Genomic DNA, 27571 nt, shown 5'->3' with positions numbered 1-27571 from the left:
AGATATTTTGCCTACAAATTTACTTCGAAATGAGAAGCGAGACTTTTACTGGACATAAATAAGTACAGCTTAGATTAGCGGAAAAAAAAAAGGTACAGCTGAGAACAGTCCAAGCATTCTAATGGGCAATAAGGTGTGTTTGATGAGTCCAGCTATACAGTAATCGGTTACTGGGATCAAATTTCAGCAACCATTACAAATTACCTTTGGATTGTCTTGGTTACAGATCTCAACATACACACGGATCTCGGCGCACACACACGGATCTCGGATCTAAATCAATAGTGACTTGTAACGGTTGCTGGGATTTGATCTCAATAATCAGTTACAGGAAAGTCGAATCCCGTGTGTTTGATTGTTCATGTGATTAGGTGAATTTATCCCGGAAATTTTGCTTTTCTCGAGTAAAATTTGTTCATGTGATTATGTGTGAAGTACTGAAATTAGCTATAAGATATTTCAAGAATTTCGACACATTCTGGCATGACTGTCGTGAAACAGCTTATATTCCGAGTTGAATTATTGAAAACTCGACAATTGTTTCGAAATTCAGAAAATCCGCTGAAATTTATGTCTATGGGCAAATTACCCCAAGAGTGATCACCTCACCTCACCGCGTTTTTCGATCAGGTCACTGTTTTGTCCAGATATGAATACTTTCAAACAAAAGTATGGCGGATCTACCCCACCACCATTTCCCACTTCCATGACAGCCAGCCAACCGACACTCTTTATTAAATCCACATTTTTTTTTCTCTCTTTCATTTTTACAACTTCTACCCCCTTCCCCTTCTGTACCGCACTTAAATTGTGTCATCTTCACTCCCCTACACACTAGAAGACCCTCTCTCTCTTTATAACTCTTTTTTTGTCTCTCAAACCAAACCAAACCACCTAAAAAAAAGGAACAGAGCGCATTCTTAACATAAATTTTCTATATTTGTATAAAAATGCCGCTAAATTTAGCGGCAACTTTCCTCTTCAGTGCATTTCTTCTGTTTGTTGTAAAAGCTGAAGATCCGTACAGGTTCTTCTCTTGGAACATCACTTATGGTGACATTTATCCCCTTGGTGTTCGGCAACAGGTAATTAGTTATGTCACTTATAGTAGTAGTACATCTCTTCTTTAGTTCTCTTATTAATACAAAAGTACAAATGTCGTCGTGTGTCCATGCAGGGAATATTGATCAACGGCCAGTTCCCTGGGCCTGATATACATTCTGTTACCAACGATAACCTTATCATTAATGTTTTCAACAATTTGCCTGAACCTTTCCTTCTTTCATGGTAAATCTCATACATTTTAAAAAGTTCTAATTATGGTTTTGGTTATGTTAATTTTGCGTGTATTAGTATGTGTTATCTTGTCAATTTATTGATCAGTGGAATAGTGACTACTGACTACACAGAATGTACTCACTATTTCGATTAGTTTCGTCGTTATTGAAAACGATGGGATCATGCGTACCGGGCTGTCACAAATATCACATGAAAGTATTCCAGCTGTTATTGTATAGTGGGACTAGTGGGCACAAATGCTTTTGCGTAGAGAATTAGAGATCTCTGTTTTCCAATATTTTGGGTCAATTTCGAACTCGATCAGTCGATCTTGACTTCTATAAGTTTTGACTTAATAAGCACTTAGTTATTTTTCTTTTCTTTTTCTAAACATTGTCCCAAGTCCGAAGTCCAAACTCTCTTGTTATTCAATTTACACTTTTACACCAACATGTGTTAAAACTTAAATGTCACAAAATTAATCTTAACTACTTAAAAAAAAATCCGGCTCCCACTTACAGTACTGTAATAGTATTTAAATATTTTTTTTATGTGCGACTCTTAGTTTATTTTTTGTGACAGTTTTGCCTTTTATTTTACTGTTTTGCCCATCTATTGATCATTAAATTTATAAAGGGAGTGTTTAACCTACATGTGCATCTATCAGGGTAGTTCCCATAATAAATCCAAATATCCAATTATCCAAATGAGAGAGGCGGGGCAAAATGATTTGGTTAAATTGCATTGCTGTGTTAGCGCTTACTTGTCAGCTGGTAGTAATTTGAAACTATAAGGACATCTCAATTAAATGGTTCCTTTTGACTGAGTATCTTTGCGTCATGGATCAACTAATCAACCGTTAGCTTTAACTGATAAAAAAAAAAAATAGCTTAGACCGAAAATATAGTAAGATTTAGATAAAATGATCTTTTAAAATGGGTTTGAATTGATGGGTCAAGTCAAATGTTAATATCTCGGAACTCAAAGTAGGTTCAACAAAAGAGTGGGACAAAAATAGGTGATGTTAAATTACTGGGACATGATTTTTAGGCATCCTCATCCGCAAGACTGCTAGTTGCGGTCAAAGAAACTGTATTATGTGAATTGGAGTATCGGCATAGAAGTACATAACTTTATAGTAGCGTGGCTGGTGTTTGCCGAGCCTGTACTATGTGGGCACGGCTTTGATGGAATGCTTGTTTACTATATACAAGTAGTGTACTGTACAACAAGCTGTTTTGACTTTTTATACACGCAGGCGCAGAGAGGATTGTCTTGGATGTGGTTATTCCTTGGATATGCAAATTAAAACCGATGGCTTGATTGCTTTCATCTTCCTGTTTTGATGCATATGCTGCATTGCGAATTTGTAGTAACAATAATTAAGTATGTATATGTCCAAATGCTCTATTTCAAAAATGGGAATTGTTAGTGGTTGGTGCCTGGTGGGATTTTGCAAGTGGTAGGACCGTATGAATTGGATCAGTGGGCTCGGTAAAACCTCTGATCACATATTGTGAGGCTCAATTCATGTGACTTTTCTCCATTATTCCAAAAAAAATGTCGGTGGTTTTAGATGCAGAGACATATTCAATGGACAACCAATTATTTTCTTTTAGGACACATGCAATGCGTGATACTTGAATAGTTGAATCTATTATGTAACCTGACCAAACTCATCAATTCTAAATGTGATTAAGGATTAATGATTATGGAATTTGTTATGACAAAACAGGAATGGGATTCAACAAAGGAGGAATTCATGGCAAGATGGTGTTTATGGGACAACTTGTCCAATCCCTCCGGGTAGAAACTTCACTTATACAATCCAAGTGAAAGACCAGATTGGGAGCTTTTTCTACTTCCCTTCTCTTGCTTTCCACAAAGCAGCTGGTGGTTTTGGAGGATTAAGGATTCTTAGCAGGCCAAGAATTCCAGTGCCATTCGATGAGCCTGCTGGAGATTACACCGTTCTTATTGGAGATTGGTACAAGGCCAACCACACTGTAAGCACTGTATTTCAATCCCTTACACTTACAAGGCCCAAAATATAAATATCGACCGATATGTTGAACATCTGATTTTTCAATTTATTTATCGCCAATATATTGAAAATGTTGATATTAGATCTTGATTTTTCAAAATATACAGTTTATATTGTATTCCATGATTTTTTGAGATTTCATACCATCCCACGACCATTGGGTCCTCTAAATGGGAGCCTGTTAAAAACCTAGTTCAGTTTGCCAAAACGTTTCCAACATATATTGAAGTTACCTACAATTGATGATTTAGGCTTTGAAAGCACAGTTGGATCGTGGTAAAAAGCTTCCTTTCCCTGATGGAATTCTCATCAATGGTCGTGGACCCAATGGTGCATCTTTCTCAGTGGAACAAGGTACATATATTATCATTTCTTACCGTGTTCTGTGTACTGTATCATCTTGTGTATGTACTGGAATCAAATTTCAATATTGCGTTACTAATGTGTATTACTGTACAGGCAAAACTTACCGGTTCAGGATATCAAATGTTGGACTCCAAAATTCACTCAACATTCGGTTCCAGAACCACAAACTGAAGCTGGCAGAAGTGGAGGGGACTCACACCGTACAGACCACATATTCGTGGTTAGATGTTCATGTTGGTCAATCCTACTCGGTCCTTGTGACGGCTGATCAACCCGCTCAGGACTTTTACATTGCTGTCTCGTCTCGATTCACCACACCAGTCCTCACTACCACTGCCATTCTTAAGTACAGTAATTCTGCTGGTCCAGTATCTGGTCCAGTCCCAGGTGGTCCTACTATACAAGTTGATGTGTCTCTTAACCAAGCTCGTTCCATCAGGTATATTTTCGTTCTATTCTTCTAGTGCTGCTCTGATTGTTTTGTACTAGGGGCATAGGGGGTGCTTACAGTACGATATTGCTAAATCAATATTAATAGAGCATATATTTTGTTGAATGACATACATGACGAGCTAGGCCATCTACTACAAGATATCTTTATATTCATGTATGCATTTATATTTTTATTTTTTTTATTGATTTTATTTTAATGCAAAATCACACTTGATTAACATAGAAGTATACCTGATAACATCACGTGAATGCAAACAAAAGTCTATCGTCCCATGTTTACCCCCCATTTAGCTAGATCCGATACATAATCATTATCATACACATAGTACTAGTTCTAAGACTGAAAACAAATAAGAGAGTTCAAAGAATCCAATCTGGTCGGTCCTCAAGACCAATTGAAATACCTATCACTTAGTAAGTTCATATATTGAAAAGATAAATAAAATGTATTTGTGAGTTTGCAGAATCTGTTAAACCTTGAAAGGATTTCATGAACATGGGAACGTAGAAATTGACAAATTATACATCATACACAATTGCCAGAAACTTGTTTGAATGGCGTTTTATGCCATGAAAACCAGTACGTAAAATAATCTTAAATGTTTTCTACGTTTTTCAGGACAAATAACACTGCAAGTGGACCAAGGCCAAATCCCCAAGGCTCTTATCACTATGGTCTCATCAACACTACTAGGACCATCAGGCTTGCCAATGCTCCTGGTCTCATCAATGGAAAGCAGAGATATTCTGTTAACAGTGTTTCTTTTGTCCCTGCTGACACTCCATTGAAGCTTGCTGATTTCTTCAAGATAGATGGTGTATTCCGTCTTAAAAGTATATCTGACAATCCAACTGGAGGGGGATTGTATCAAGACACGGCGGTCATGGCTGCTGATTTTAGAGCATATATTGAGATAGTGTTTGAAAACCATGAGAGCCTGATCCAGAGCTGGCACTTGGATGGATACTCCTTTTTTGTGGTCGGGTAAGAATATGATAAAAGATATGTAGTACATAAATGCATCTTAAATCACTATGTTTGTATTGACCAGAATTTTAAATTTACTTGAGGCGTTCATTACATAAAACATTAAAAAGCTGTTCATAGTAGGATACAATTTGTTTGCTAATTCCTCTGTTGGGTTATTTGCTAATAATAGCTTGTATCATCTGATTGTAGTATGGATGGAGGACAATGGACACCATCAAGTAGGCTGCAATACAATCTCAGAGATGCTGTTGCACGTTGCACCACTCAGGTGAGATTGGCTAATCTTCTACTCAACTGTTTTTCTTTTTTATTCTGGGGTGATGGGATGTGTCAGCTGCGTATGTTTTAATGATAAAAAACGTGTTAAAAGATCCGAATTGGATCTTCTTCGTTTCATCTTTTGATCTAGGGGACCTTCACTCAAGTTACTTAAATCTTAAATGTAGAGGACTAAATTTCATGCTCCTAACAACTTGACTTGCGCAGGTATACCCCACGTCCTGGACAGCTATATATGTAGCACTTGACAACGTGGGTATGTGGAACATAAGATCAGAGTTCTGGGCTCGCCAGTACCTTGGACAACAATTCTATTTACGTGTTTATTCACCCGTGGAATCAATCAGAGACGAGTACCCCATTCCAAGAAATGCCCGTCTCTGTGGTAGGGCCGCTGGACGCCACACCCGCCCCCTGTAATCCATTCTAGAAAGTTTGGAATGATGGAAGGAGCCAGACTAGTTGAGGTAGATGAAGAGTTGAGAACAAGTTATGTTGTTTAATATCATTTTGGGTGCTCACTCGGCACCTGAGCACAGTATAGGCACCCGCCATTAGGGACTGTTAAAATTGACCCGACTAAAGGTCACATTCTTTTTTCAACATGTTGCTGTATCATCAATGTTATTATAAGTTATGGAAATACTATTTTATCATCCTTTTTCATTGCTCCAATTCAAACTCACAGCTGTCCTGTTTACCCTTGTCCCACTAATTGTTGGCTTAATTGCCCACCCAATTTAATATAATAGAAGACGATTATCAGGAATGCAAATAGTTATTTTGCTCACCAAGCTAGGGAACAAGTCCTTTGGGTTGATCCAAAAAGAGAGTAGGCGCAACTGCAGAAGCAATATCCTTGAGTAATGATCATCCCTCCATGAGCAGATTAAGCATTGCTAACCCAAAACTTGACATGAAACATAAATCTGTATTAGCGAATACTAGAAGAGAGCTTAAAAGATATAATTGGCTTTCTTGTGGTTGAACACAGGTTATAGCTCTATTCGATATAATTTGATAGCATGTTTGAATGAATAAATATAACTGTAAAGAAACTCATCGTAACCGAAGAACATAAACCTGCAGATTGATGTACCCCGTTTTATTTTCCGAGAATGACAAGCGCCTCCATACCAGCTTCGGTAATATTGTCAGGCTGATGATGAACTAGGGGTGATAATTTGGCCCTCGCGAAAGGGCTCTCAACCTGCCCCGACCCTCACCTCAAAATTGCATGATCAAGCCCTCAAAAGTTGGCCCTCACAGATTTGAGAGGTGGCTCAGCCCGGCCCTCATGTTTATAAGGGGCGGACTAGAGCCTAGGTTCTGAAGCATGAGCTTGGCCCTCATTAAGCCCTTACCAGTATTCATTTGGCCCTCATACGTTTTATTGTTATTTTACATTATATTTATGTATTATATTGTAATTATCTAAGTTGTATAAAAAAAATCACTAAATTAGTTTTCAATAGAGAATAAATTATAATATAACATATACGGTTTTTGTAATTGATTTAATGATAGTTATATAAGTCATACATAAAAGTAAATCCAACCTAACAACATAGTTAAGTATGAAAAATGTAGATGTTTTAAAAATATCACATCTTTTATCATTTCTATCTATTTTTTTTTTCTTTTTTTTTTCTAAAAATATAAGAATTAGTTTTGCATACTAAAATTGATATACATAATCAAAGTATGATAAAAATAAATAAAAAATCACAAAAAAATATTAAACTAGTAAAGTATAATTAGATCGGGCTCGACCTGACTTTCATTTGGACCTCAAAACTGAGGGTTAAGGGGTAGGTTAAGGGCTTGAGTTTTCATGCTTGACCCTACTCGACCTGGCCCTCAATCACGAGGGCTTTTATGGTTTGAGGGGCGGGCTAGTCTGTCCTAGCCCTTTTATCAGTTATCACCCCTACTTGGGAGTTGGGTATATGGGCCGGTTCGGGCACCCGTGGTACAAACTCGTGTTGCGTACAAAAAAAATAAAGTCCACGATCCCGAATTCGAGATTTCGCGAAATTTCAAAACCCTAAAATACTCCAACTCTCATAGATCGCCTACTTTGTTTGGGTTTCACTCAACTCAAATATTTACTCTCACTCGCAAATACTCTACTCTCATTTCAAGGTTTTAACTCTCTCTCTCTCTCTATTCTGCAGACTTGTTATTATAGTTACTACTTTCTTAAATAGATCAATATATACTAACATTTTTTTTACTCGACTTCAGATTCAGTAGCGGGCATTATTGTAAAAGTTAACTCATGGCGGTATGATTATTTTTATATTGTTTTTAAAGTGTCATAGACTAATAAGATTTTGTTAGATTTGTTTTAATTTAATTTGTTTTAAAATACTGCAGCATCTATTTAAAGATGAAGCCACTGAAGAAAAAGGGGAGCGAGCTAGAATGGTTAGTTTTATTTAATTTTTAAATTTGATTTAATTGGAAAGTCGCTGCACTAATTCTTTTTTGTTTTATTTGTTAATGTAGGCTTCCTTTATTGGTGCCATGGCTATAGCTGATTTGTTGAAGACCACCTTAGGACCTAAGGGAATGGTAAAAAAATTTTGTTACACATTTTATTTTCCATTTCATTGCTGGGGTCTTAATATTGTTTTTTTGTTTTTTTTTTTTTCTATTTGTTTGTAGGACAAGATTTTACAATCAACAGGCAGAGGGCGCAGCATTTCTGTTACAAATGATGGGGCTACTATCTTGAAGTCTCTTCACATTGACAACCCTGCCGCCAAAGTTCTTGTTGGTATCCTTTTACCTTAGTTTGTAATTTAAGGTTTCGGATTTAGAGTCAACACCTAACAAGTGTATGAAGAGTGAGACACGTTGACCCTCATAATCTATACGAAAAATATGACAAGCCCTAAAATGTATATTTAAGTTTGTAGTGAATGGGGCATCCTTGATTTGTTAGTGTAATATTTCATTAGAACGCTGAAATATTGTTTTGTTGACCATAGTTGGGTATAGAGCACAATGTTATTATTGTGTCTCTAACTCTCCTAGTCATCTATATTTATAACTGGGAAAATGGAGTTCACTTAAATTGTCATGTTGAGAATGTGTCCTGCCTTAATGTATGCTTGCTAGACATTTCTAAGGTTCAGGATGATGAAGTTGGTGACGGGACTACTTCGGTTGTCGTTTTGGCCGGAGAGCTCCTGAGGGAAGCAGAAAAGTTGGTTGCTATGAAGATTCATCCTATGACAATAATTTCAGGTTAGCCAAGCTGGTCATCTCTGCTCTGAAGCTCCTCCTTGACTGAATTTACTTCAAATATTTATATGTAGTTTGGATTGCTTTCTTTCTGCCTCATGCATATTGATTATGGTTGTACGTCACAGGTTTCATAATTACATACCCTTTTGAATAAGTTGTATCATGGTCCTCTGATTACGACAATTTTAAGTATGTTAGATTGTCTTATTACAATTTCCGAATGTTGTTTTGTGTTTAGTTCTAAACATCTGCAAATAGTATTTTCACACTCAGAGCATCAAGATGATTGATTCTTTGCTCATCTTGACTAGTGGGAAATCAAATTTGAACATACGAGTGTTAGGCTGTGTGTGATCGCTGGAGTCACGATTCATGAAAAGAGTTGGGTATTCATGTAAATTAGCGTTCTAAAAAACATCCTAGGCGACCTTCTTGGCAGTGCCCAACCTTCTCGCCTAGGCATAATATCTGTTCACAAAACGGTGGGTCAATTAAGCGGGTCTAGTTCGGCAGTCAAGTATTTTATTTTATATTATTTAATTATTTATTATTTGTTCAAACATGGTTAACTGTCCAGAGAAGTTCCAAGAAGGATTAAGAGTTGAATATGAGTTTAAAAAATTATAGCCCAGTCAAATTTAGGAGGAAAAAGCAGCTTACAAGTTGTTAAAAGATCAAAAGAGAGTGTTTTATTTCATCCCTCTCAAAATAGATCATATTCTCCAGTCCTCTCTTTTGTCAGTTCAACTTGAGTAGGTCACTTGCCATCTTTTTAACTCTTATGCCTTTTTTAAGAAGTACTTTTGTTTATGTTTAATATTTGAATCATTGAAAATGTTTAAAAGTTCAATTGTTGTAAATGTGTGAAGTTTGATTAGTGGGTTTTTGTGGCTATACATAATATATAGTAGGAAAAAAAATCGCGCCTAGACGGGCTAGGTGCTAGGCACTCTCCCACTCTCCCACTGTCCGACTACCGCCTAGTGTTTTTTAGAACATTGATGTAAAGAGAGTGAAGATTGAGTGAAAATGAAATGGCAATTCTCGTTAAACTGAATGCATAACACCACAAAATTTGAGATCTTTTCTTTTAGCTATCAAAATTAGGGAAACAACTTACTTTCTAACAGAATGGTTTTCATGTTCCTTAAATAGAGAAAGCTGATGGGGTAACTTTCCCTTCCCTCTTCATCTTCTTCTTCTCCAATATCCTTCATCGTAACTCCCCATTTTCTAGGAATCCTGAATCCTTGAACAAAGACCTTAGTTCTTTTATCTAGAGTTTCTCTGACTTTCTTTTTCTGTTTTTTACCAGGACCATAAGTAATTTAGAACTCTGACAGTATACTCGACTATTCGTCCCACCAAAGATGGTTGGGCACCTATTCAATAATTAACTACGAATGTTCAGTAAATTGAAATCCAGTCTGAACAGGCCTTTTTGGGGCACTGTTTGTATATTTATAGAAACAAATAGATGATATGATCCAGTACTGTCCAAAATGTTAAGATCTGTAACTTCACAATGCATTTCCTTACTGTTCCTCCTTTCTAATGCTCACTTCATAAGAACCTGTACTAAACATTTATACTTTACCATGCATCTTTTTTCTGAATAAACTTTTTTGTCTTAGTTCTATATGCGACATGAAGAAATTGCTTCAAATGTCATGTCTGATTGTTCTGTGTTTTGTAAAATAGGTTTCAGGATGGCTTCTGAATGTGCACTAAATGCTTTGTTAAGGAAAGTCATAGACAATAGAGATGATGCAGGTAAGGATTTCAGTTGAATATCAAGCGTCTTATCATGGAATCTATAGCTTAAGGGAATGTCTTGCCTCAGTATTGGGGTTCGTGCTGATAAAATCCTGTTCCATCCAACATACCCGAAGCTGTGTATCTCGTGTTCTCTTTTGACCCTCTGTAACAAAGTTGCTTCACTCTTTCAATTTCTGCATCACTGCAATTACTCTTCCATCCACTTTTCTTTTCAACTTTATTTTTTCCGTGTTACTCATCCTTGTACTGGAATGGTCTTCCTGCTACATTAAAATTGGATTCAGATTCCACTATAAACCTATCGATACCATGTCTTCTGTTTGCTTTAGTCTAGAACTTAAAAAAACGGTAAGATCTGAAATTCTGAATCATGTAGAGTGTAGATTCACCTATATAATTATGTCTATGTGGTCATAGACGACTATGCAACCTTCTGTTTGATTTTGTATATGTACTCTGAATCTATTTCTTATTTATGCAGAGAAGTTCAAATCAGACCTAATGAAAATCGCAATGACAACTTTGAGTTCAAAGATACTGTCCCAGGACAAGGAACACTTTGCAAAACTTGCTGTTGACGCTGTTATGAGGCTTAAGGTAATTATAGAAACAAGATTTATGTATTTATTTTTTTTTTCTCTTACTTTCTTATATTTATGCAACTAATTCTATTCTTGGCATTTGACAGGGCAGTACAAACTTAGAGTCCATCCAAATTATTAAGAAGCCTGGTGGATCTTTGACGGATTCCTTTCTGGATGAAGGGTAATTAATATTCTGTGTATCAATTATAAAAGGCAATAATTGCTGCATATTTTTGCTTATTAATATTGCACCTCGTAGTTCAGCTTAATTGTGTATAATTGATGGGTTATACATTAGAGTACTACTCATAATTCAGTTAGAATCTCATCAATTTCACACTTGGAATCTCTTGGCGAATGGCTGGTGCAACCTTAACCTGATTTTGCGGGATTAAAGTCCTCTTTGCTGCAAGTGGACTGATACTGTGACAATATGTTGTGCCTGGTATAGGTGTCTGTCAAACCTGGTTCAAGGGGTTAAGTAGAAACTCTTGAAATAAATAAATATTTAGTATTAGGTTGTTCAAATAGCAACTGTCCCTGTTATGGTTTAATTGATATGAGATGACATTGAAGTGTTATGACACCCACGATATACTTTTTAACTGTTCTGCTTATCGATGGAACCAATCTGGAGGATAAAATTTGACAATGTGGTTTCCAAACCTGTCAAATGATGAAACCTCTTTTTGTTACAATTGAATGAGTCTGATGTAACAAAACCTGTTTTTATTGGACCAAGAAAGTGAATAAAACGGCAAATTAAGCGATCAATTTATTTTAGTGTGCCCAGTTTCAGCTTAATGATTTTTATAATTTATATCTAGTATAGCCTTTTTAAGTTTCTCCCATTTCTCAATATGATATATTATTATATATTGTTATTTGTATGCAGATTTATCCTTGACAAGAAAATAGGCATTGGTCAACCCAAGCGCATAGAAAATGCAAATATATTGGTTGCAAATACTGCTATGGACACCGATAAAGTTAAGATCTATGGAGCTCGTGTTCGTGTGGACTCAATGGCTAGGGTTGCACAAATTGAAGGGGCAGAAAAAGAGAAAATGAAGGAAAAGGTGCAAAAGATTATAGGACATGGGATTAACTGTTTTATTAATAGACAGTTAATCTACAACTTTCCCGAGGAGCTCTTTGCTGATGCAGGAATACTTGCAATTGAGCACGCTGATTTTGATGGAATTGAACGCCTGGCACTGGTAACTGGTGGTGAGATAGCTTCAACTTTTGATAATCCAGAGTCTGTTAAACTTGGACATTGCAAGCTTATCGAGGAAATAATGATTGGCGAGGATAAGTTGATTCATTTTTCGGGTGTTGAGATGGGTCAAGCATGTACAATAGTACTGAGAGGCGCAAGGTATACACTTTATTTCTCAACTAGTGCCTCTTCAAAACATGAACTTCTTTTGAAGTCATATTTTGCCTGTATATATGTTATTTGTACCCATTTTTGTTTTCGAGTAGTCACTAAATTATGTTTTTTATGTTCGTGGTTCTGCTATATTGTAGGTTTGTCTTCTGATGACCCCTGTCAATGCCTAGTTATCTTAGATGTGGCTCACAATATGTTAATATGTTTTTTATACCATGTGCGACTCTATAACTCTACATTTCAACTTCACCGTGATCAATGTTGTGGGTGATTAAAACTTTTGCGTTATTCTACTAATTTCTGAAGGGCCATTGGTATTTGCATGGCAAATCTTGAATTTTTGGCACAGTTAACACCATATGCTCAAACATACTATACATCAGTGAAAGAAGTCCTTGATTATTGTACACCATCCAATCCCTACATAATGTTACTTTTTAGTTCTAATATATAGATGCTTCGAATTTTGCAGCTTTCATGTACTCGATGAAGCTGAAAGGTCTCTTCATGATGCCTTGTGCGTGTTGTCTCAGACAGTGGTTGACAGCAGAGTTTTGCTGGGAGGGGGGTGGCCTGAGATGGTGATGGCAAAGGAAGTAGATGAGCTTGCTCGTAAAACTCCTGGGAAGAAAGCTCATGCTATTGAGGCATTTTCAAAAGCCCTCCAAGCCATCCCTACAACAATAGCAGACAATGCAGGGTTAGACAGTGCAGAACTGATCTCTAAGCTCCGTGCTGAGCACCACAAGGAAGGCAGCACTGCAGGGATTGACGTCATCACTGGAGCTGTAAGTCTTCTTTGTGTTATGTATCTGATGCTTCTTCGTATTGTGCTATTGACCAATTATTTGGGGGTCAATTCTAGGTGGACGTATGTCACCTATCCGCTCAAGTCGATACTCTTGATTCTTGCCTTAAGTCGTTCACGAATTATATTATGTCCAGATAATGTACAAATTTCTACTTGTGCATGTCTATATTATTGGACCCAATCTTGTGTTACTATTTCCAGACACCAAAGGATGCAAACTAGCGCTTATCAATTGTTTGAAGAAACAAATTTTCTACCCATAAAAGGAAAACAAAGGGGTTTCTTTTTATCCTTCCAGTCCTCTCTTTATGCCTTCTGTAGTTAATAATGGGCCTCAGTGTTCTTAGATTACTGTTTCCTAAACTTGTGCCATAGTAAGATCAGAGGTTGGACTTTGGTTTTGGTTATATGAATATATGCCATTTGCTTATGTAAACTTAGACTTTTGGTTTGTTACAGGTGGGAGACATGGAGAAGCTGGGGATATCAGAGGCATTTAAGGTGAAGCAGGCTGTTCTGCTCTCTGCAACCGAGGCTGCTGAGATGATACTCAGAGTTGACGAGATCATCACCTGTGCTCCACGGAGGAGAGAAGATAGAATGTGAGACGTGTGGGATCTAAGTTTGTTGTGTATGGGGCAGATTGATTCTGCTATAGTCTATTGTAGTGGACAATCTGGTAGTTTAGATCGGAGAATTCCTTGGCTTGCGGATTGGAAGGGTAACTGGGTTGATTGTTGAATGAAGCCAATGAGCGTTATCAGGTTAACGGTGATTAGCTCTTGCGGTTTGTGAGTAGTGGACTGGATGCTGTTTCAAATTTTGTATGATGTTATCCTAATCTCGATGTCTTCAACTGGAATTGTTAGTTTTGGTAATTAATTTTTTGAGTTGGTCCTGCCGTGTACGATCATAGACGATTATTTAGTCGGATGAGTATTGAATTTTTGTCTGACTTCTTGGTTTGCCTTCACCACGATAACTTGAATTTCATTCTTCGGGTTTCTGGTTATTTGCTTGTTAGATTGACAGTTAACTGCTATACGCATTCAATTGAATCCCGAGGCATGTATGCTTTTTAATCAGATACTAGGAATGGGAGAAGTTAGAAGAGCTGATTGATAGCCAGCTGACTGATATTTTTCTAAGACGAAGTTCAACTGATTGCAATCAAATTTATATAATTCTGTTGTTGCGTGTTGATTCATGTGCCAATTGCTGTTGAAGAATACATGATGGGTTCTCACTTCTCAACAATCGATAAGATTAGAAACCTCTCCTAACACGTGACCCGGTTTTATGGTGTCGTCAGTTATTGCCCAGCTCGTTCGTGCTTCCCAATGTCAAATTCAACACTCATATCAAATTAAGGTGAGAAAGAAACCATCACTCGGAAGAGTTTTTTAATGCCAAACTCAACATTAAGGTTTCTTTGTTTCCTTCAAAGGTATTACAGATGTACAGTTTGTTGGTTAGTTAGATTGGCCGTTTGTTTTTTCGTTTTTGTGTCTGTGTGTGTTTAGTTTCATATAATCACGCACATAAATAACTTGTTGATTAGAACTTAATAAAATTAAACATGAGTACGATCGTAGTGGCAGTACATTGTCATTGGGGATTTGGGGTAGTATATACTCGTAGCTTCCTAAGACTACAAAGACAACAACTGGAAACAGAAGTAGTCGTTTCTACCTAAGGATTTCATAGGATCTAAAATTCGATACGTGTTGCCACAGCCCACAAGCGGTCAAGCGGTGTTTGTCGTCTGGGGAATTAAACCTTAAACCTTCTTTCTGAAAATGTAAAGGTCAAAATGATATATAAATATCACCACCACTGAACAAGAGTAATACTTAGAATATAGTGAAAAAATTGTACTCTTATTTGAGACAAACAAAATGGATATTTTTCCTACAGAAACAAGAAATATGATGGTGCGTAGGTGTACAACTCGTGTAAGTTTGTTTCTTTGATTTTGGGATCCTTCAGACGTACTACATAATTTATGATCTATTGCTGCTTATTAAGGCAAAAGAATACTGTGGGTTGGGTTATCAACTTCGTGTCCAGACTCCAGACACATTTTTGGAATGAAAATTTTAGAACCATACACCGGGTACATGAATGTATCAGGATTTTGATACAGATCCTTATCGAGCGACTTTATCCTTGCATATATGGAGCCAACAATAATGGCTAGAAAGTTAGATATTACGTCACATAATTCACATCAGTTCCACTGATTTGAGTATATCTAATCTTGTTCATAGTTATCATAATAGCACACCTGTGTTGGTTGTTTTTATCTGATTCCAAGGATCAAGGAATTCAGTTTTATAAGTTGCATTTATATGCACAGATATCTAATGAGAAAATAATATATTTCCGATTCTCAAAACTCTTTATTAGATCCTTGGCAAATTAATCAATATTTGTCGCATATTCGATCGGTTGGTGTATAAAAACAAAACTAAAATAAAATAAGCCATAGCAAAAATATACTTTAAGAACATGCAGGTACTGCTAGTACATTCCGCCTAGGTATCGGCTTACTCATGTTGTCCTGCCTTTGGCATTAGATACTCCCAACTGCTGGACTCTTTTTGTCTGCTTGGTTATAAATATCGTTGCTCACTCGTTTGAACGATGAGCAGCAAGTGAAGTGTTGTAGTAGTGAACTTCATTTTTGTACTGAACAGTTGGTTTGCCTATATCCATGGCAGAGAGATGGGTTTTTATTTCTCTTATTATTGGTGTTTTTTATCTGTCAATGGTAGCAAATGCAGTGGTTCCGGCTGTTTTCGTATTTGGTGACTCTACAGCTGATGTTGGGACCAACAATTATATTAAAGATACCAAGGCAAAGGCTAATTTCCCTCAAAATGGTATCGACTTTCCTGGCTCTGTACCCACCGGCAGGTTCAGTAATGGCTTCAACAGTGCAGACTTTCTAGGTATCTATACCGTCTCGAACGATCATACTATTTTTGTTGTAATTTGCTGTAATTAAAAGTATCCAAGAAACAAAAAGAAACCATGGGGAAGTTGCAACAGTTCAATGTTAAATGACTACGTGTATTTAGAAAACAATGTGATGGCACCATGGTGCCTACATATTGTGCTGTTGCTGAGTAAAAACAAAATTGTCATATATTCAATGTTTTTTTCTCATGGCATGTAAAAAAAAAATCTCTAAAGAGAACCGATGCGTCGAATTTTAACATTTAGATAATTGACTGACTTTAATACTGGAATGCTTATTCACAGCACAACAAATGGGGTTTAATAGCAGCCCCCCACCTTTTTTTACTCTCATGAAAGGAAAGCTTGGTCTCCACAAGCATGATGTTCTACGCGGAGTGAACTTTGCATCAGGAGGTTCGGGACTTCTGGACGCAACCGGGAAAGGTCCATTTGTAAGCATTCTTTTCTTCTCTAGAGTCCTGAATTCCCGTACGTCAGTTTAACATTTGGACCGTCTAGAGACTACACTTAAACCTAACGTGTATTCCAATCAGGCTGCATGGGTAGCATTTTTATTTCCCGATCATTATGTTTCCCTGAGACTATAGAACTTACATTTTACATAATTAAACAGGTAAAGGTAATCCCCATGGGCAAACAGATCAAACAATTTGCCGCTGTCCGCAACATTATTAAAGAATTCTGGGGTGAAGAGGCTACATGTAGTGTCATATCAAGATCTCCTTCTTCATAAGCGTAGGAAGCAATGACCTCTTCGAATATTATGCTTTAAACAATGGTACTTCAAACAAGCAGGAATATATTACCATCCTTAAATCCGCTTATGAGAAGCACTTCAGGGTGAGTTATTTCAATCTGCTTACAATATGGTATTGATATATATATACTAAGGATAGATCATGGATGTACTACTACTTGTTTCCATGATCTTCATCATATCTAATGAAAATGTACATTGCATGCAGGTGTTATACTTACTTGGAGCAAGAAAGTTTGGCATAATAAGTATTCCACCAATTGGATGTTGTCCATCTCACAGGATATTTAACGATACTAGTGCAGGAGGATGTTTGGAGGGCTTGAACGAGTACTCTCGATTGTTCTTTCTGTCTATTGGTACTTTGTTGCAGCAGCTAAGCTCTGAATTGAAAGATATGAAATATTCACTCGGGAATACATATGACATGGTGTCATTTCTCCTCAATAACCCCCTCCCAGTACGTATTTCGTTACCAGATTTGTGGAAAAACAATAAACGACTTGATCTTAGGAACTAACTGACCAGATTTATGGAAAGACTATTAACTACTTGAACTTAGGAACTTACCGATTAAAATAACTGGCTTTTTATTTGTAACATTACCTTCTCTAATTCTGTAGATTTCAAAGGAAGTGAGAAGTGCATGTTGTGGAAGTGGAAAGTTTAATGGGGAGGATAAATGTAACCCGACTGCTCAACTCTGTCCGAATCGCGATGAATATCTGTTTTGGGACTTGCATCATCCTACACAGGCTGCAGCTCAACTGGCAGTCCTAACCCTCTATGAAGGTGGACCAGAATTTGTTGCACCAATTAATTTCAAGGAGCTGGTTGAAGCTAACTAATCAGAAGGGAGCTTCTCTAGACACATGGGCAATTCACTCAATTTCAATTGTATCTCTGTAGACTCTCACTGAGTTTCTTCATATATACGATTGCTACATGATATGGTTGTATGGAATAAGGGGCCGTTTGTTTATCAATGGAACTAATGGAGAGCCAATTGCTATCTATTGTTGCTTTATAGACTTTGATTTGATCCATGACTGTCACATAGCCAAACTGAGAGATTAATGGTTTTAATCAAGTAAATGAAGATGATGCTGATCATTTAGTAAATCACGTGGCTAATAATTAACTCCAACTTCAAACCAAAACAAAGCAAATTAGTTCTTCTTAAGAAAAAAAAAAACATGCTCAAAGCACCCCAGAATTCTATAAGTGCCAGCTGAGTGGCTGAATGGCGTATGGATTTTGGGGTGCTTCTATGGCCATACGGTCATGATCCAATTCCTGCACTTAGGTTGGGTAAATCTTCATCGGTGTTCGGCTTTACTTTCTTTGCTGGTAGTCTGGTACACTCAAAATCAGGTAGATAACTCAAAATCGGAAATGTTTTTGCTGTTGTACACGTGTACCAAATCAGCTGTATATTACGCGGCGTTTTTTTTTTTTTTGTTAAAAACATGTCTTATAAATATCATAGCATAAGGGGTACAGTACTGCTGTTCAGCAAAAAGTCAGGGAGAGAGTTCAGATCTTGGTATCTAGAAGCCCACTTGGCTAGCTCATGCGCTTCTACATTTACTTGCCTACTGATCCAACTAAATCTACAAAAAGTAAAAGTGTGGCATAACTCCTGAATATTACATCTAATGGAATCAAGTATTACGCGGCGTTGGAACTTTCGGAAATTATTGAAATTGTGTGCAACATTTCAGCTTTTCTATAGCAACCTTATCGGAATTCTTCCCTATGGTTGGAACTTTTCGGTGATACTATATATGTGTCATCAATGCAGGTCAGGAATCAAAGGATACCCTGAATCAAATAATCCTTCCTCTTGAGTACACAAAGAAAACACGTAATGTACTGGAGAGTGGAGACCAATGCCAGGCATGATCTGTAACCTTGTGGTCCCGCCACGGCCACTACCAGGCCGATGTACATTTGTCGATCGTGATAAGGAACAAATTATGTCCTAAATATTATGCGTCCATGAAAATAACTCCAAGTCAACACCAGAATTTCCACTGACTCGTTCAGCTATATGATTATAGGTGATATACACAAACTGTGCCCAAAGCACGATTTCAGAGAGGGCGTTTGAACAGTCAGTAACATTAGGTATCACAACAAAAAGAAGTCCAGCTTATGACAATGGAAACCATCATGTACGAAAATTTCAAGTAACTACACTGACTCAAATTCTGAGTTTAAGCTAATAAGTAGAAAGTAGAAACAACTCAAAAGACACTTTCTGAGTTTCTGCTATGAATGAGATTCTATCCAGTTATCCTTACTGAGAAGACATCAAGGAAAATAGTTGAACTCTCGCAGGACTTAACAGATTATTGATTGTACAAGTTAAAAGGTCGAATCATTTCCACTTCACCTTTCAACCAAATTATTTTCTTAGTGAAGCCAAAATGCCAAAAGCAACCTAAGAAGTCAACCAAGCATTTAGTTTAGTGCATTTCAACTGTATAGATATGGATGCTTAACCAAGCTCCTCTAAGATCAGTATCAAAACGGTTGTTGCACATCACAAGCAGAGTCCTTCATTCAATCTCTGTTGTAGCCCAAGCAAAAGTGAGGCAGACATGAAAAAACATAAGGAAAGCTGTTGAACCTTCTTCTAATATAGGTGAGTTTGTTACCTAATTGATTACAACACCATATAAATCCAATAACAAGCTACAACAACAAACCTATTTTCAGACTCACAATATCATATTTTCCTCTTACCTGAAAAGAAGAGAGAGAGAGAGAGAGAGAGGCATCTATCTCATGTTTCCCTCAAAGGCAATTGAACCACCAAGTGGGAGACTAACAAACTGTTTAAGTTGCTAATGCAACCAGCTTCTATTAGTCGCAGAACATTAGTGTGGCTTTTGGTTGGAATTGCTTCTAACAAATTAGTACTATTACTACAATTTAATTATGTACTTACACTTTTGGCGAAAAGAGAAGTTTATACAAACATTACATCAATAAAGTTGACAAATATATTAAAGTACTAAAGAAGAAGCACCTGAGGAAGGGCTGTCCATTCCATAAGCGTAGAATCTACTTACTAAAAAACACATAGAATCTCTTCAAGACAGCTTTTACAGGAGTACTGAAGAAACCAAAATAAACAGTTGCTGAAAAGCAGAAGTCTAATCACATCCAAGCAAAATGTTTCCATTTATCTGCACTATACTTTGAGCATGAAAATAATACCAAAATAAAGGAGCAGGCGTGCGAAAAAGTGGAAAATACAACTTACAAGTGTATAGGTGAACTCCCCGCGTTTAAACGACCTAGATGATGTGCTCACAACCTTACCCTCTTCCCTTCCAGAGTAATTTAATTCAAATTTAAAACAAATTCTTTCTTAGTTCATTGACTGGCAGGATTCTCCCATGTACGAGTCAAATCTGAAAAGTAACTCATTTCAGACATAAATCCAAACACTCAAAACGCTTTCATTGGAATCTTCTTCGCTCAAGCTTGGGAAAGAACCCAGGTTTACCAGCAATGGCATCATAATATACTTTTATCACAGACAACACCAGAACTTGTCCCTCTCAAAGCCTTGGCTCTCCTTCCTTAAATGGAAAATAAGAACTCTGACGCTCTTAAGAGTGAAGAGACAACCTCTACATATGAAGCACCAAGGCTACGTATTACTCCCTACTATTAACATGGTCACACATTACGCCACAATTTAGATCGATAACAACAAAATTAGCAGCACAAATTTTCTTCAATGTTCACATTCAGTATGTGTTGGTCCACCCAAACTAAGATTTTGTATTCAAAACTCACCTTGAACTTTACCTCCGTAGGGAACAAGAACTTGGTGTTCACCAGATATCCTTAGTCCATACATCACACTCCTGTGCTCTGAATCTCTCAAACACACTAACCACTTGGCTACATATGATCCAGGCGTAGGGATTTTGAAGATGCGAAAGAAATAATATTGTGGGAGGCAGTTTATTCGTCTTGGAACAATATTCAAATGGGAATTTTACGGGTCTGAGGCAGTCTTGGGTATAGTAAAATTGAGCAGGCTTGTTTAGCTTTAGTTTTTCTTGCGGCAGAGAATTCTACCAATTCTTCCTTAGTATCAAGATTTTTTATCTTAGCCACCTACAACATGATAGTTTGGCAGGATAAGGACTAAAGGAGTGCCTCACTTAGAACGACAGGAGCCCTTCCATTGCTTGTCCATACTAGACATGTTGACCCAGTTCTCGTCCATCGGCCTATCCCCGCTCCAGTACGTATGCCTTCCACACCTTTCTTATAAGGACTGGTTCCCCCCTCCCTTATCACAAAATCAGTTGATAGGTGACTAGGTGAGCAACGTCAGTGAAAAAGGCTCGCAAAACTTTTATACTTCAATACTATCCTTTTGAAGCCCACTTCTCAGTTTGATAGGTGAACTTGGTCAATGAAGAGAGAAAAAAAAAAAAAGAGCGTGCTTTACATTTCCTTTTGCTATATGGAGAATTCTACGGTTCAATATTACCCTAAGGCCTTGGAGGTCACCTCTTTTGGAATAGGATTTAAGACCCAGAGACCTCAATAGATACATTTGTTGTTTGGTGTGTCAACCTCAACTTAACCCTCACCACAAATGATATCTAATTAGAAAGATCATCACTAGCTATTGTCAGTTGTGCAAACTAGCAGGGGACTCTTTTCCATTTTGAGCACATAACTATATGAGACCTCACTGTTTCGGAATAGTCAAAGAGACAAAGGTCAATAAAACCTTCCAGATACCATGGTCTTGCTTGCCATTTCATCCAAAAAGAAAATTGGTAGCATTCCCAGTTTTGCTATTTTTTGGGGAATGCAACTATTCTAGTTAGTCTTCCCCTTAAAAAAGAGAGCAAGTGTCATACTTAGAAAGGAGTTACTTTTTCTATGGACAAAAATAAGTAATATTTCCTTTCCTTTTAGTGTTTATTGGGAGAACATGAAAAAAATTAAAGGCTCATTTGTTAGCAGAACGGCCCTTAGATTGCTAGTTCTGGTAGATTTGTTTCTATAATTCGAGTTTTCATTTTTCTAGTAAGTTCTGTCCAATTACTAAATTTACTTTTAGGTTGATAATCATACCCTTTGTACCAACCTATATACTTGAGAAAGAAAAGTTCCCTAAAAGTGATGAAACAATAAAACTAATTGATGATGCAACTAATCTACCTTTAAATATAGTTGAAAGGGCATTTACGCATGGGCATCTCCCAAAGCCGGTACCAAAAATTGAGGTATATATAACCTTTAATATGTATCTGTGTATCCAACACGAATAACATATCTGTGTATTCTGACACGGATGACTTTTAAAATATAGACTATCCATGTTACATAGTCTATAATGCGTACAATTTAGAGTTGATTACAAACCATTCTTCTTTCAAATAAGGAGATGACTGATGAGGATATTGTGAACACAAAAAAAGAAAGGCACCTTTATTCTTACAATTGAGGGACTGCTTCACAAAGATCGAATTGTCATATAGCTTCCTTATGATCCTGACATGTAAGTGTACCGCGTTTGAGCTCCAATTGCAAGCTCAACAAGTTTAGCTGCATAAAATGAAATGGAGAATCAACTATAGTATTTAACCGAACAGTAAATCAGGAGTTAGGACATTTGAAAATAATACGACGAGGAGAACCAATCACACCTGTAAGAAATCCAATAACAGGGACATGGTCCACGAATTTCTCCGTCTTTTCAAATCTTTGCCTGCAGTTTTGAAAAAGCAAGCAAAAAAAGTAAGTCAAAATGATCAGCAGAATTTACAATCGACTTCAATGAATTAAGTATATTACCTGGTATACTTGCTGAAAAATGGATCTCTCATTAGGTATAGGGCCCACAACATCTTTCTTCTTCTTACCTGTATCAACACCAAAAAAGAACATTACAAGCATATAAAGGGGAAATGAAAGAAAGATAGAATTTATCTATTAACTGCAGATACATCATTCCAAATTTTATTTTATTGGCTTTTCTTTTCTTTTTTTTATAGGCAAGGTTTGTTGTGGTGATGGTATGTTTGGACTCAATTTTGTGGTACCAGCTCCCACAACATTAATGATTGAGTAATTATATTTAGATCTTTTACAAGTTAAGAAGCCAAAGAATGCTCACCTCATTCTTCTCAAGACTGGAAAGAGAAGTATATCCGCCATTCCTACTAATACCAGGGAGTTTAACTAGGGAAAGAAGCCCTGTTCCAATCAGTTCCACACTCAGCGACAGAAGCCACGGTATCCATGACCGTACCCCATATTTTCTGATTAATAGAACATAAATAAGAGGTCTGGTGATATGGAGCACCTCTGCCATCAGAAACAAACTCCCATAAAGTCCTCTCTCAGACAAAATGGTAGAAAGTGTAGGTCTCTTGACTGAAGGAGCTGCGTGAACAAAAACTAAGCATGAGCAAAATTATCCTATAACTTTTACCCTGTTTTATCCATATACCAGATTATCAAAAACATATACCTGGAGGCTCCAACAATGCAGCGTGCTGGTGCTGGAGCGTTGTTACCCATGTGGGATCAGAAACCACTCGCGCATTCTCTCCAAACCTGCTCAAGGCAGAAAGTGCTCTTCCTTCGAGATTCTGCACCTGACGTCCATAGCTGTAACCCGGTCCATGACGATTAGGGTTTGCAATACCAGTCATTCCATTTTGTGACATCAAATCATTAGGACCCTTTTCAGAATTCGGAATCTCCCCTCCATGCAAAAGCATCTTGTAACCACTATCTCGAACAATGCTAATCGAAACAATACCCTGTAATAAATCAAATGCACCATACTTAGCCAGATGGTCACAGACTCACAGGGACTGCGTAACATAACATACAAGGAAAAAAAAAGATAGTAAAACACTACAACACACACGCAAACTTACTTGGTAGCTTCTGTGAACGCAAAGGAAATTCCATTTCTTATCCTCTCCATAGTAGTGTTAACGCCTTCCACCAATGTCTCTAAGTCTTTAAGTGCAGATATACATAACGGCCAAGGGAATGACGATGATTCCACAAAGCCCATTCGAGTTTTGACTGGGGCAGTGTCGATTATATGTTCGTTTATCGCAGTGATTATACCCAAAATAGCAGTCACTACAGAAACCAAAACAAACAGGTATGTAGTTCTCAACACCTATTGCATTCTAAGTGCAAGTCAATAGTTTCTTAGCTCAAAAAAAAAAAAAAAAAAGTTACCAAAAGTTGACAAAACCTGCTTCTGGTCCTATTTCTGTTTCCGAGAAGCGTTCCGGTAGAAGCCATGTTAACCCCTGAAGAATAATTCCAAATTTACCCAAATAAAAAAACTTGAAAACAAACGTGCAAAATAAAAGTGGAGAATAATATTACATTTGCAAGAGACTCTAAGGAGTGAACGTAATCCTTATTCCTTCGAACCCACTTCTTGTAAACTTCCATAACGAAGCAATTCTTCAGTCCGAGTGCGTATTACGTGTAACGAGCAGTCAATTAATGATGGAGATGAACATTATCTTGTGTAAAATCTGCAAAAAGAAAATTTCGGCAAGTCTAATAGCTAATACAAAGATCCTTCATTGAAAACCAAAGACTATCAATCAAGTAACAACAACAATGACTTAAAATCGAGATTAATAAAAAAAACTATACCTTTAAAAATAGATTGTTGAGAGAAATTGACGTGGAAAGTTAATTCAATTTAGAAGACATTATTAGGGAAGGAAACGTAGGTGTTTGCAATTTCTTTCTAATTGAGAAAGAGTAGGAGACTGCCGGTTGAATTTATAAATATTTAGAAGACACTCAAAGGAAGGAAGGACCCGAATCTGTTTCCTTCTTTTCGATGAATTCGGGTCCAAAAAAGCCCACAAAGTTGGACCCAGTCAGCATCCATGGCACAATTTGGTATTTCCTTGTTTCAGCTCTTTCCTTTTTTTTTTTTTCTGTTTTAAGTAGTATTGAAAAGCTTATCATATGCAGGTGACAAAGAAAGGGGTGTTTGTTACATGGTTGTACTGTGGAGAAGCAAAGCTTTATGTTACTGAATTATGACTTCAAGTCCCCTCCTTTTTTCTTTTTATTATTGATTGGTGTTTTTTTTTTGTTGTTTGGGTTTTGTTTATAGAAAAAACGTTTGAAGCTTTGGATATTTATACATCTTTGACTTTTTTTTTCTCTGTTTCTCAAAGTGTCCCTGATCTGGGCATCTCTCATATTTTTTTGGTGTCTGTCAGATTGAATGCCTGTAGGGAGATCCAAGCATGTCCTTATTTAGGCCATTGTTCATCGTAAGCTTGTTTTTTGTTTTTACTTGTCCGTATATATTGACTCTTGAGGCCTACTGGGATTTAAGCTATTATTTGTTAATTAAAAAAAAAAAGTAACAATAATTTTGCGGGTCAGGATCATTTTCAGCTTATATTGAATAATTGAATATGAGTTCTGAACTGGTTAGCTCTGATTTAATTCAATGAACACATGAAATATGTGAAAGAACATTTTCTTGCACAAGGGCTTGGAGTAGCAACAAACTTTGAAGCAGAATATATATTAGACAATCATTTTGGCAGCAGAATATGCTGTGCGTAGAGGATGGCTGAAGTTATGGATAGAATGTGATTCATCAGCCGTGGCTCAAAGCCTTATGGGAGAGAACATGCCATGGAAGATCAGAGCAAGATAGAAAATAGCCACTTCAAAACTTAGCTCCTGGAGAATAACTCATACCTTTCGCAAAGCTAACTTTGGAGTGACGATGCAAAGAAGGCATACTTCAACTCTTGATAATGGACAAGTTGTTTGGAGTGACGCTTCGATCGTTTTTGTTTCGAGAGTGGAGTGCCCATTTCGATCCTATTTTAGATTCTGTTCGAAATTATCGAGAAAGTTCAACAATGAATGAAGGACGACTCGAGATCGGACAACTAACTAACTCTAGAATCAGAACAAACTCTGTTAGTATAACCGCTTTTGTTATTATCTTACAGAATGATAACTAAAATCACTACTATATAAAGTGATCCGAATGAGAATCATTAAGAAATGGAATGATTCTTTGTTCAAATTCTATTTTGGTATCGGAGTTTTCACCAAACGAAGGTCGATCCACCATTAACAATTCAAGCTCAATCCTATTTTCTTCCATTTAAACAATGGCAAGAACAAATCGAGAATCAATTACCTTCTTCTTCAACAAATTTTTCTTCAAGAATCAACATGAACTCAAACCCTAACTTACCAATTGATGATGGAAACATCAATATGAGTTCTTCGATTCAAGTTAAACAATGGAGATATCAATCCATCTACAACCATTTGCTCCAATTCCAAAGATCTCAAGATCAAAATCAAAATACTTCTACCCCAACGCTTCAAATCGGCTTTTCAATCTCAAAGTCAAAATATTAATGTTCTTGCGGCTTCCTGGTTCAATTCAAATGGATCAAAATCAAGTTCCTTCGGGTTTAATGGATTTAATCAAGTTCCTTCGGTTTTAATGGATTCAATCAAGTTCACCGGGTTTAATGGATTCACATATGGTTTTAATGGATTCAATCAAGTTCCACCTGGTTTTTCTTTACAATCAACTCAAAAGATCAACCCATTCAATCAAGGTGCTCGTTTTGGTATTCAATCTCCAACGGTTAATGTATCAAATCAGTATCAAGATCCTTTTATGCATAATCAAGGATTCACGACCCATAATCATGTGTTTAATTCTTCTGCTTTACCAATGGCAACACCACCACAGTCTCAATCTTATTCTTTTCATAATATTTCTAATATGGTGCCAATTAAGCTCAAGAAGGACAACTATCTAATGTGGAGGTCGTTATTCTTACCTATTCTCAGAACTTATGATCTCTTTGGTCTAGTCGAAGGTACGGATCCTTGTCCATCTCAAGTTATTACAACTGATAATGGAAATGTTATTAATCCTGCATATATATCATGGATCAAGCGTGATCAAATGCTTCTTATCTAGTTAAACGCAACATTAAGTGAAGATATGCTTCCTTATGTTGTGGGAATTCCAACTTCTAGACAGTTGTGGTTAACTTTGGAGAAAAGGTTCTCAACAGTTTCTCGAGCTCATGTAAGCCAACTTAAAACTAGGCTTCAAAATCTTAAGAAAGGATCATTATCAATGAGTGAATACCTACAACAGGTCAAGGTTATAACTGATAATCTAGCAGCTTCTGGAACCCCACTACCTGAAGAAGATATAATCTTTCATATCCTCAATGGTTTATCTGATGAATACAGACCATTTGCCACTTCTATTAGAACTCGTTCAAATAATGATCCTGTTCTGTTAGATGAACTCTATAATCTTCTTCTTAGTGAAGAACTGACCATTGAAAACAACAATGGTACTTTAAGTTCAGAAAATATGCATCAAGCTTTTGCAGCCATGAGTTACTATAATCACAATTCCAGCAGAGGTGGTTATGGAAACAATAGAGGAAATGGAAGAAACAATTATAGAGGAAATGGAAGAGGATCTTATGGTGGCAATAGCAGAGGAAGTTACAATAATTCTGGCAGAGGCAATAA

General features: G+C 36.9%; 5 protein-coding genes and 1 non-coding gene across 6 annotated transcripts; 5 read left to right on the top strand and 1 right to left on the bottom strand.

Moving 5' to 3' along the window:
* The first annotated feature begins 628 nt into the window (after positions 1-628).
* On the top strand, positions 629-6067 carry LOC147520261 (L-ascorbate oxidase homolog). The gene is made up of 8 exons (XM_086591838.1): positions 629-1085; positions 1178-1287; positions 3014-3284; positions 3574-3676; positions 3782-4127; positions 4761-5126; positions 5322-5400; positions 5619-6067. Exons 1-8 carry the CDS (start codon positions 951-953, stop codon positions 5829-5831), a joined length of 1623 nt encoding a protein of 540 aa, XP_086447964.1. The 5' UTR covers positions 629-950; the 3' UTR covers positions 5832-6067.
* A 1376-nt stretch (positions 6068-7443) lies between these two features.
* On the top strand, positions 7444-14248 carry LOC147520260 (TCP-1/cpn60 chaperonin family protein). Its single transcript, XM_086591837.1, has 12 exons — positions 7444-7556; positions 7659-7698; positions 7791-7841; positions 7923-7988; positions 8082-8193; positions 8538-8666; positions 10368-10439; positions 10927-11042; positions 11134-11210; positions 11925-12410; positions 12898-13213; positions 13696-14248. The coding sequence occupies exons 2-12, from the start codon at positions 7693-7695 to the stop codon at positions 13840-13842; spliced, it is 1578 nt and encodes a 525-aa protein (XP_086447963.1). The 5' UTR covers positions 7444-7556; positions 7659-7692; the 3' UTR covers positions 13843-14248.
* A 1600-nt stretch (positions 14249-15848) lies between these two features.
* LOC147520258 (GDSL esterase/lipase At5g55050-like) lies at positions 15849-17992 on the top strand. The gene is made up of 4 exons (XM_086591836.1): positions 15849-16190; positions 16504-16652; positions 16835-17061; positions 17187-17992. Exons 1-3 carry the CDS (start codon positions 15953-15955, stop codon positions 16952-16954), a joined length of 507 nt encoding a protein of 168 aa, XP_086447962.1. The 5' UTR covers positions 15849-15952; the 3' UTR covers positions 16955-17061; positions 17187-17992.
* LOC147520259 (GDSL esterase/lipase At1g71250-like) lies at positions 17121-17826 on the top strand. The gene is made up of 3 exons (XM_086594257.1): positions 17121-17186; positions 17352-17438; positions 17602-17826. The coding sequence occupies exons 1-3, from the start codon at positions 17121-17123 to the stop codon at positions 17824-17826; spliced, it is 378 nt and encodes a 125-aa protein (XP_086450383.1).
* A 4245-nt stretch (positions 17993-22237) lies between the features above and the next one.
* On the bottom strand, positions 22238-25057 carry LOC147520257 (peroxisome biogenesis protein 16-like). Its single transcript, XM_086591835.1, is given in 10 exon segments — positions 22238-22573; positions 22675-22736; positions 22823-22890; positions 23145-23413; positions 23502-23796; positions 23917-23975; positions 23978-24130; positions 24249-24306; positions 24386-24540; positions 24665-25057. Coding segments are annotated over 9 exon segments (1095 nt in total). The 5' UTR covers positions 24455-24540; positions 24665-25057; the 3' UTR covers positions 22238-22511.
* A 2164-nt stretch (positions 25058-27221) lies between these two features.
* Positions 27222-27364, top strand: LOC147520256 (small nucleolar RNA Z247). The gene has a single exon (XR_015214647.1). It is a non-coding gene; the product is annotated as a small nucleolar RNA Z247 (small nucleolar RNA).
* Positions 27365-27571: the final 207 nt, after the last annotated feature.

This window comes from Coptis chinensis, chromosome 2 (assembly GCF_015680905.1).
Source record: "Coptis chinensis isolate HL-2020 chromosome 2, ASM1568090v1, whole genome shotgun sequence".
In the NCBI taxonomy this organism is placed as follows: Eukaryota; Viridiplantae; Streptophyta; class Magnoliopsida; order Ranunculales; family Ranunculaceae; genus Coptis; species Coptis chinensis.
Note: the sequence above shows the minus strand (reverse complement) of the source record. Positions and strands in the feature narration are given on the sequence as shown.